Here is an 11,365-nt window from a genome sequence, read left to right on the forward strand (position 1 = left end):
TTCATTTGCCCCACAGTAAGTTAGATCAATATGGATTTATGGCTATGGCCAAGCCATCAGTCCCTTTCGCATCTCCAATTGTGTTCACATCATCATCATGCCAAAATAGTGCTGCTGACGACACATTCTACCCAATTAATGTTTTTATCATTGATGTAACATTGCATGCTTGTTTATTGTCATTCTCACTTGAACCAAAGTTGGCCAATGTTATACGATTTTCAGTACTATCCCTAAAAATGAAACACTATGATAAATTGGTATGCCGGCCATTTTCAATTAATATTACAAAATGAAAGAGAGACCAAGTGCACGATGCTTCCCATCAAGTGAAGATAGAAGATGCACACAATCTTACTCTTGCAAGTGGCTGCTTCTAAAATAAGACAACTTTTAATTCAATCCTTTACATGCTTAGGATCATTCTCTAATTAAAATAACAATTGATTACTTATTTTCATTTTTAATTGAATATCTATCATTTATCTTTATATAATAATTCTTTAGTCAGTATCTATATTTTTTTTAAAGATTATTATATTCACATCAAATAACTCATGAAATAGTAATTAATTTTTGTCATAAACTGTAAAAACTGTAAACATATAGAAGATGAATATTTTTTTTTTAATATAATTTATTTCATATCCAAACGTCAAATATTAGTATTCAAATCCTAAACATTTTGTTTAAAAAACACATGTCACTTGTATACCTATATTTAATTAACACTTATTGCCAAAATAAAATTTTAATTTATTAATTGAAAATGTTAAAAAACACATAAAATATCACAAAGTTATAAACTTTAAGTATTCTTAAAATATAAAATATTTTATATTATCATTTACTTATAAACTGAAATGACATGTACACTAAATTATTGGCTTGTATAATTAGTTTATAGCGTAAAAGAATTTATACTTAATTACAGAGTAATAATTAAATTCTAAGTTCTGTCCTTTTAAAGATTTAATCCTATGGCCTTCAAATTACAAAATAACAACCCTACTTTTATTTCTCCATCTCAATTAATTCAACAAAATACAAAGATATAATATAAAGCCTTTTTTTTATATATATAGCGGATGAAATGGAGGGGCTAAACCCCTAACAACCAAAATGTCTAATATATATATAGTTCATTTGTAACCTTTTGAATTAATATGCTTCACTTAAGGTTACAGCTGTTGCAACTGGCTAGCTTTTCCATCAAAGCATATAGTCAGTGGAATATCATATCAAATAAAAGGGGTTCATTAGTGGGGCATAATGCAACCCACAATCACAACATAAACTTGCAAATCACAGTATCAAGTAACGTGGATATCTTTCCAATGATAGCCGATGTATCTGGAATTTTTAAGCACAAAACACCTTTTTTCATCAGGATTTGCCAAAAGACACACGAAAGAAAACTCACTAATATATTCTTCAAATCTTTCACACCCATCACTGCTTTTTAGCTTTGATGATATCCCCTTGTGCACAAGTCAAGGATAAAATCAAGGAACAAAAGTATACAAATGATAGATAACAGCTATCAAGCTTTCACACACACTGATGATCACTCAGGAATCAAAATGAGCCTAAAAAAAGTTGTATATGGACAAATATGTAGGAACCTCTAGAGAAAAGGAGAGAAAAAGAAAGAAAAAAAAAAAAAAAAGAGGGAACAAAGGCCTTATTATACATCTGATTCCTTTCTTTCTTCAACTTTTACTTTTAACTATAACATTTATATAATGACTAACACAACCTAATAAGCTTTGGCCCAAAAAGAATATACAGAGATGCTTTTAGATTTGTGGAAAGTGCAGACATCTTTGTCTTGACAAAAGAACTACCTATATATTAATTTATATACCTGTGCATATTAATCTTTTCTATTTTGGCTAGCAATAAAGTGATCATATGTAAACCAATTAAAATTAGGCATGTTCATTGTTGTGCCAATTTGATCTCCCTAAGGTGAACTCCAAGCTTGGATTTTGATCCATGTCGAAGCTTCTTGTTTGTATGTAGTTGCTACCCTGCACAAAGCAATTATTTTCATACAACTCATAAGCTAGCTATTTGAATATATAGCAGTAGTGAAGATTAGGTCACAACCTCAGAAAGTTTCCCAGTATGCTGAGATGATAGGATTTCTTGTGGACTAAGCTCATCCAAATCTCGAGAATTAGCTTGAATCCGTGCTCCTCTACTGCTAATCATTTCAAGGAACAAAGTTTTGAATGAATGAAAGTTCCATGTGATAGATACACAGACACTCACATGCACTAGAACATAATCTTTATTTGAGACACATTAATTACCGTTTTGGTTATTTGACCCAATATTATAGTAAGCTCTATGTAATCCAAGGAAAATAATAAAAAAGTACAAGGATAAGCACACATACATAAGTATCTGGGATTGAGTAAGTGCGGTAAGAAAAACTTACGTATATAGTTTACATGAGGTCAAAGTTCAAAAATCCTATTATATTGAAAAACACACATACGGATAAGATAAGACAATAGAAATTTAAATAGCTTGATCTGGGAATTCAGGTAGCTATATAGGGAGAAACGATAATATAAGAGTGAAGCATACGTAGTGCAACTGTGCATGGATGAATCAGAGGAAAAACGATGATTTTTTGTTTTCATTTATTTTCACCATTTTGATATAAATCTTAAAAAATAAAACTAAAATGAATATATGATAACGTCTATATAATTATCAATAAGAGCATAAAATATTATCATAAACAAAATACACCGTATGGTATCATTTCCCTCTCCTGATCAAATGCAACAATAATGAAATGTATATTGTAATGTTAAAATAACGTACTCTGCCATATCATCGATGCTCCTATATATAGAGTAGTTATCAACACAGACACCTTATTTTGAAGAGTACGCGCAGGCAGAGAGGAAAAAGAAAAGGAAGAAATAGAAAGTGGTGACTCACGAGAAAGTGAATGCATAATTATTGATTCTTATGCTACAAACCTTATTTGGTCGTGTACTACGCGACCTTTTGTTAGAAAATAAGGAATATGGTGAAAATCGTCCAAGATCTAATTTGAATAAATACAATGTGACAATGCAGAAATTAACTAATGTTACACATTATACAAATAGTTGACACAATTATAATGTCAGTATATTTGACTTTTGATTACAATTTTTTCACTTAAAAGATTATAAGCAGCTATTCTTCATATAGTAAAATAAACATTATGAGTCCGGTCTTATAATTAGGTTTACCAACATTAAAATAATATAAGATACATGAAAAAAAAATATTTGACAGCTGCATTTGTTTCAGTATATGTTTTTTGTATTGTAATCATACAAAACACTATACTCACATTAAGCCGTCTGCAGTTTTTTCTACAAAAAAGGATTAAGCTGATATCTTTTTGGAATAAGGAGTACATTTTATTTTATGTTCACGCATAACGCATTACAACATTTTATTTCAAGGATAGATTCAAGATGTATTTCTTTGTATTTAAGATAAAAGTTATGTTGCACAGACACAACTAATCAGGCAAAAGGGAAGAAAAAGAATCAGGAAAAGGCGAACGAAGAGGAACAGCGTAAAAATTAAGACCAAATAATAGGGAATCTAGGTTTTTAAAAGGAATTTAAGAACATATGCGTATGTTTGTGACTCCATGTTAGTTTTTTTACTATTGAGCTAGCCCTGGAAGAACCTTCCCTTTGATCTCATTTAGAGGCTTTTCTTTGAGGGATTACTTTTATATTCTTTAAAATGTTGAGAAGTATAATACGTATATTAGGTTTTGAGAAATATTAAAAAAATATTTTCCGACATTATTTTAGCATAACTCCTACTAAATCATATGTATATGTGAAGATAGTGTATATAATTATTTAGACGAATGGTTTAATTAAGTCTTACCAATTGGACAGTAGGTAGTGATATGGATAGAGGATATAATAGATTGTGGAGGAAGAGTGATTTTTGTTTATTTTCAAAGATATTCTATTTTGTAACTAAATATTCTTATAATGAATTTTTAAATTGTATAAAAATGTCAAATATAAGTACAATAAATATTCTTCTGATTTTGTAATTTTTTTATAAAATTTAACCAATTAGAGAGAGTTTGTTTAAAGAAATATGTTGAAGGATATGTTCCTTACACTTCTCATCAATTCTTAGCACTCCTCGTCAAATTTTTTATTTTGCTGATTCCTCACCAATTATTTATATCCAATAATCAATTATAAGCAGCAAAAATCAATATTTTGAAATACAATGATCGATTATTAATGAAATAAACGATTATTGCAAACAACATCGGACTTAGCTTTCCAATTTTAAACTACCCACTTATCATAATTAAATTGAGTTTACAAATAAACATTTTTCCTCAATAAACAACATGAGAAGCAATTGAAACCTTCTAAACTTATCTTTTAGCCTCTCTTGAATCATTTGTTAGATTGTAGCGCTTCAGTTTATGAATTATTCAATTACATATATTGAAACTTGGTTGTATAAGAAGTAAAAGGAAAGAAAATATATGGACTAAATTACATGTTTGATCTTTTATAGTTTATTTTTTAAATTCAATTTGATTCTTTAAGTTTTAGAAGCTAATTTAGTGTTTCACAAAAAAATAAAGCTAATTTAGTGTTTTATATTTTTAAAGGGAGTCAAAATGTTCTTTCTCAAACAATGTTTGCTTTCTTTTGGAACGTGATTTTTGAATTTATTTTTTTTACTAATTTGAGATATGAAAATCATTTCATTAAATTCACTTATATAAAAATTATGAAACTGGAGCATAATATGATGAAAAATGAGATCATAAACAATTAAAAAAATTTAAAATTAGAATTTTCAAGTTGTTAATTGGATTTACTTTTTACTGTATTTATTCACAGATAAGTGAATTTTATAATTTTCATACAACTGAATTTAATGAAATAATTTTCATGTCTTAAATTAATAAAAAAAAATTCAAATGACGTCTCAAAATAAAAGATTAAAAGAATTATTTTCACTCAGTTTAAAATATAAAAGATTAAATTAAAGTTTCTAAAACATAAAAATAAAACTAAACAAAAACTAGAACATAAATCACTACACATCTAATTTAGAAAGAAAAAAAATGTGTGTGCAATATAACATAAATATCCTTAAAAAGTGTATAAAAATAAGGGTGACTGTGTATTTTACTTACATAAAAACATCTTAGCTAGTCACTTTCCATCCAAATCAGAAGGATCAAAGAATCAGTGAGTCTACTGCTTTTTCATTGTCCTTTCCTTTAATTTTTGACAAGTCACCAAACATAGGGACGGTCATTTTTGAAAACTTTTTGTTCCATCTGTTTCCATTCTTAGTTGTTTCATTCGTTCAAGCGTTCCAATCATACGGTTAAGTTTATTTATCAATATTTAGGCAACAAAAAAAAAGTGAGTACTTAAATCTTGTTTCATTTATTCTCTGAAATACTCTAAAATAAGTACTTAAATCTATAAAATAAAAGTAGATTTCTCAGAATCTCAATTCAAATCTTATTACAATATATATTACTAGGGGCAGATATCTGATCGATGCTGTTCAATAACCTAACTTGGCTAGTAGCTTAATTATCAGGTGGGTTTGAATTGCATTTCAGGTTAGTGTGACTAATATGATATTATATTAAAGTTATTTTAAATATATTAAGGATATAAATTATGTCAGCTAGCTCTATCTAAATTAGTACACTTAGTCTAATATGATAGCTAATATATACTTTTTTTTTTATTGATATGTTGTTTTGGAATACATATCATAAAACATCATTTAGTTTTTTCTTTTTTTACTTTAAAAATACATATAACTTAACTATGTGTAACGTTTGAATTTATACATTTTATCCAATATCGATTTAGTTTGATTCTGGGGTAATCTTTTTATATATATAAAGCAATCATTACTTAAACTATAGTTAAGTTGGACTGGGATTTGAGAAATTGGTTGATTCAAGTCAACTTATGAACACTTCACTACAAAAGGCTTGTAGGTTCGATGAATCTAATGAATTATATATTAATTATTAAATAAGAGCCCTTTATGTATTTTATATTTAAATAAGAAAAATCCAAAAATTTCACGCACACAGGTTGAAAATATAATTAATTGTATACACATAATTAGTATAAATAGTTAATTGATTAAAAGTAAATTAAAGATCATATGATTATTTTAAAAAAGTCATATGATTGATTTATATTTTAAACTTGACTATTGCATGTAAAATGTAAATCTTAAACGAATGATTGAGATCTAAATATAAAAGTAATCATGTAATATTGAGTGACTTTTAATCATAATCATGTATACACAATTTATGTTATTAAGATTCATTTTTCTTCCTTTCGTATATACAATTAGTCTTTTTATTTAATAAATAATGAATAATTTACCTATGTATTTGTTATAATCGGTTTAATGATGGGCCTGCTCCCAGGTGGAAGTGAATGTAAAAATGAGGTATCTGATAAGTCATCTTTGAACATGAGAATGCTACTACAGTACATATTTCTTAACATATGATCTTACTAACACAATTTTTATTATGAAAAAAGTTTATATGTATTTTATCGTTTTTTTATAAATTTTATCTATATCTCACTATATAAAAAAAATAGGCCTACTTAATATGGCTAAGAAACTTTTCTGAATTACAACAAGAAAATTAAATGTTAAAAACAATGTATATGAAAAAAGACTAGTTTACTTATAACATTTGTCTTCTATATATATGAGTTATATGTAGCAATTAAATTAAGCATTATAATGTATTACTTGGCTAGTATATTTTTATTGTCAAATAAATTTTATAAGTTTTATTAAATTCTCATTATATAATTATTTTTTCTGATTCTTACTAAATAAGAGACAGGCATAACTTATTTAGTAGGGCTCATAAAATTTGCACTGGCATTTCTTTTCTAAATATATGAGTTGCTTAGCAAAAGAGGAACAACGAATTCAACCTCACTGCCTGTCTTTCTGACTTGAAGGAACTTTTTTGCAGTGTACAGACGTGAGGACCGAGAAAATTTTGCATCTGAGTCAAAGCTGATCAGAAGCCAACTCAATTCTGGACCACCATTATCAGGACTTAGGGAAGCTAAAAGTGATCAATATGGTCATGGAACATATATAATATGATTTTATGTGACCTCATACAAGCTAAAGTTTACTATGCAAAAATGCATACTCATTTGAATGTCCTATTTAAATATCACAATATTATCAAGATAATTTGCTTGATTTTCTGTGTCTGAAATCTTTGCCATTTTTAGCCATAGAAAAAGAAGTTATAAGGACATTGTGTTGTATCACACCCCAATGACAATCTAAATTTTCATAATTGTGTGGTATTTGTACCTTCACTTCCACTAGAGATTTTTTCCCTACCTATTCCAATTCTCCGTAGAAATGTCCTTTCGGTGGTTAGTACTTATAGTAGGAGTTTGCCACACCTAAGAATCCTAGCCTCTTTTGTCGTATTAGTTGACTAAAAAATTTGAATTAGAAACTAGTAGCAATTAAGCATCAATCTTTGATAAAGCTAAAATGCCAAATGTGTACGACTTCACAGTGAAAAAAAAGAAAGAATTGAAATAAAGCCTAATTGGATAACGGTATAGTGCTGTGAGATAATGTTAGTTATTGAATGGAGATCAAAGCAAGTCCATTAAGACATGCAATGATAGTGGCCAAAGGAAGTAAGAAACTTAATAAGTATAAAGCATAGAAATATGCTGTCCTGAAATTGGAGTGTTAATCCATAAAAGGTATATATTGAACAGTGGAGAATAGCTCCTCTCGTTGTATATTTATTTGCACATAACCACTAAAATTTAATCTAGATTCACGAAAATTTGCTTTCAATACATTTAAAGAAGCTGAATGACATTGTATCAATAAGAGGTATCCACCAAATGAGGAATAGCTACTTTGATCTTCAGAAAGAAAAGAAAGAAAGAAAGCAGAAGTGGAGAAAATAAATGAAAAGCAAAAGTTGTCAGCAAGAAGCACTTTTTGAGTTTCACAAAAGTGTGGACATTGGATTTTAGATTTTCCCAAACTTCAATTATTAAACTCAACACATATGTATTCTTAATTATATAGATATAGATAGTGAATCCAACCATGCACCCATGCAGATAGTGACACCAAACATTCATACACATCAGAGAAAGAGAAGAGGTTACCTGGAAGAAGAATTAACCCATAGATTGCTGGAAGTGTAGCCCATATCATTATCTATAGATGCATTTGGAGTTCCTCTCTGATTGGGTAAAAAATTCTTATTTTGATCATTTGGTACTGTTAGGGACATGAAATCCTCATCCCCATCTGTTATATTGCATTACATAATTAAGCATTAATATAATCCATAATCATATTCATAGCATTATAAACATATATACTTCAAACTTGAAATTATATTAATCAATCTTCCTTTTTAACTTTGTACTACATACATGTTATAACTTTAATTGATGGATAAATTAAGAGAGTCTGAGTCATAAAGGGGTGTTAGGGAATCTTCATATATAGGAATTCAAAAAATTAAGTTAAAAAAACTTGGAGCGGAGATCAAGGAATTAATTAGTATAAATTGCAGTAGGTAAAATATTGCAAGAGGCGAAGCTGATTACATTATATATGAATTACCTGAAGAAGCTGCAGGTTTGTCAGTGTTCTTAACAGTCCGATACATCTGCAGTGACCAAAAAAGACAAATAAGATGAAAAAAATATAATACAGAGAAATGAATATATATATATATATATATATATATATATATATATATATATATATATATAAATATATATAAAATGAAAAACAACAATGATAGATGGGAAATCTGAATTGTCTATGAAGAAGAAGATTTTGAAGGGAGAATAAAAAAGGGAGAGAAAAATAATCAAATCTGATGCTTCTTTTCGTGGGTTTGTTTGTTTAATAACCATGAGGTTGATGATGTTTGGTAAGGTAAGTAATTGCCTCTATTATTGAGAAATGATGGCTACTTTTCCTACTTTCTCTTTCTATCTTTTTATCCCTTTCTCTCTCCCTCATGAAAAGTAGAACTTGTCATGTTCCTCTTGCATCAAACAACAACTTCCACTGTTCATCATTCATTCATTCACTGCATGCCTTGGTTCCTGTGCCTCTTAGATAGACCTTGGACAAAGTCTACACACTACCCTATTCCAGAGGCACAACAAAACACATACATAGAGAAAGAAAACACATACATAGAGAAAGAAAGAGAAATATAGAGTTTTTTTTTTCTTTTTTGTTAATTTTTTTTACATGGAAATGAAAAAGAGGATAAGAAATGAGAGCAAGCTAGGTAAGGTGTGTGAGTCATATATACCTGCAAATGACTCTTGACATGAGCTAGTGTTAGATCTTTGACATCCATGAGCTCCAAAACTGACTTAGGAGTAGCCCCTACAACATATCCAACAAATACAAGAGTTCAAAATTAAACATAGTAAAACTACATAAGTAATATATAATGAGTTTGGTTACATCTTAGATGTAATTTTAAGAAGTTAATACTTGTACTTTTCACATCTCAAACGTGTTTTTGTTTTTCTTCTTGACAACTTTCCAAACGCACTACTATTGAACTCACACACACATATGCAAAAGAGGGAGAGAAGAGAAGAGAGATTCACTTTCATGGCCACCAAGTAGCTCAACAGCATGAAGAAAGCGATTGTGAAGAGAACTAGTCCAACGCATTCTTGGAGCCCTCATGTTCCTCTTATTACTTTGCTGCCTTGAAAACATTCTCGACCTCACAAATCCATTCGAAAAATCAGAAGCTCCAATATTACTACTCCCAAACTGATGCTGCTGCTGGTGTGGGTAATCAAAGTACGGAACTTGTTGGGGTCTTAGAGCACTCTCCATGGTCATCTCACGAAACCTTGAGATTGGTTCTACTGCTACACCCCCAAAAACAACACCATTATTATTACCATAATTAGGAGCTGAAGGAGGGTGTGGAAGTGCATATAGAGAAGAAAAGGAAAACTTGTTGGTGGGTAATTGGTTTCTCTCTATTGAGGGAATATTAATAGTGCTACTAGTGTTATCCAAAGAAGAAAGGTTACTGTAGAGAGGGATTCCATTGATGAGTCTTATTTGACCCTCATGAGAAACCCCATGACAAAGCCTAACAAAGTTTCTCTTCCTCCAGGTGCTTTCAGCCTCAGAGGGAGTAGAAATAGTACTTGTGTGGTTGGCTAAGGAAAGTTGTGTGTCTATGTGATAATAAGGGCTACTACTACCTTTGATTGAACCATCACTGTGTGATTTGAGGCCTTCAGCATCAAAGGGTGAATCCCCTTCACTGCAAATTGAAGAAGGAGCACTGTTTGGGAGGCTAATGTGAAGGGAAAGATCAGGAATCGGATTCGATGATTGTTGTTGGTCTTGGAAAATCTTATTCTGGGGCATTTTTTTTTCTTTAGTTAGCTACTATATTCCCAGAAATGATTTCAATTCAAGCTATAGTATATAGTATGCTATATGCTATAACAACCTTGAAATGAAAGGGAACAAGACAAGAAAAGAAAACCACTCTCAACCTAAGAGACCAAGAAGGAGAATTCAGAATTTGTGGGGGGAGGGGGTGTATATTTATTCCTCCACTATAGATTGAAATTTGATATATATAAAGAGAAATCCCTAAAGCAAAAAAACAAAAAAAAAAAGAGGATCAGCTAGAATATTAATCAGTTAAGGTGATTAATTGAAGAGGTGCAAAGTGGGGATATGAAATATATCTTCTTTGAAAGAGAAGGCACTTTCTCAGCTTCACAAAACCATAGAGAGAGATGTGTGGTGGTGCATATAATATAAACAAAAGAAAAAAAAATAATATATATATATATATATATATATATATATATATATATATATATATATATATAAAGGGAATGGGAAAGAAAGAGAGAGATGAGAGTGTTTTTCTTGGCTAACTTGAGTTGAGAGTATATATAGGAAAGTGACACTCCAACAATTCCTTTCATTCTTTTTCTATATAATTAACTCTGCTTTTCTGCGTAGTCAATGCACGCAAAAACTGCAAAGTGCAAAGTTGGGACAAGTTTTGCTGTGTTTGATTTTTCTTTCTGCGAAGACGACGGGGTGGAAATTGATACATTAAAGGCTAAAGAGATTAATCAAAGAGGGACTCTACTGTTCATTCTGCTGTCACTTCTACCTGTATCTCATCATCATCATATCATCACCCAAAACTCTAATTAATTTCTCGAACAATAATATATCAAATGAGTATGAAATT

The 11,365-nt window shown here is 29.7% G+C and overlaps 1 protein-coding gene across 3 annotated transcripts; it reads right to left on the reverse strand.

The window, feature by feature from the left end:
• Positions 1 to 1,313: 1,313 nt before the first annotated feature.
• Positions 1,314 to 10,913, reverse strand: LOC100796973 (transcription repressor KAN1). 3 transcript variants are annotated; one of them, XM_006583415.4, is made up of 7 exons: positions 10,347 to 10,913; positions 9,729 to 9,998; positions 9,422 to 9,498; positions 8,713 to 8,758; positions 8,247 to 8,391; positions 2,113 to 2,206; positions 1,314 to 2,033 (listed from the first exon to the last, which is right to left on the reverse strand). In XM_006583415.4, the coding sequence occupies exons 1-7, from the start codon at positions 10,513 to 10,515 to the stop codon at positions 1,932 to 1,934; spliced, it is 903 nt and encodes a 300-aa protein (XP_006583478.1). In that variant the 5' UTR covers positions 10,516 to 10,913; the 3' UTR covers positions 1,314 to 1,931. The 3 variants fall into 3 exon arrangements, with proteins under 3 accessions (XP_006583478.1, XP_014633399.1, XP_003530084.1); XM_014777913.3 differs by having other exon boundaries at positions 9,729 to 10,001; XM_003530036.5 differs by having other exon boundaries at positions 9,729 to 10,913.
• Positions 10,914 to 11,365: the final 452 nt, after the last annotated feature.

This window comes from Glycine max, chromosome 7 (assembly GCF_000004515.6).
Source record: "Glycine max cultivar Williams 82 chromosome 7, Glycine_max_v4.0, whole genome shotgun sequence".
Lineage (NCBI taxonomy): Eukaryota > Viridiplantae > Streptophyta > Magnoliopsida > Fabales > Fabaceae > Glycine > Glycine max.

Coding starts and splice junctions, on each gene's coding strand:
- LOC100796973 (XM_003530036.5), bottom strand. CDS start 10,515: ATGCCCCAGAATAAGATTTTCCAAGACCAACAACAATCATCGAATCCG. Junction 8,392..8,712: donor CAAACCTGCAGCTTCTTCAG/GTAATTCATATA, acceptor GCAATATAACAG/ATGGGGATGAGGATTTCATG. Junction 2,034..2,112: donor ATACTGGGAAACTTTCTGAG/GTTGTGACCTAA, acceptor TGCTTTGTGCAG/GGTAGCAACTACATACAAAC.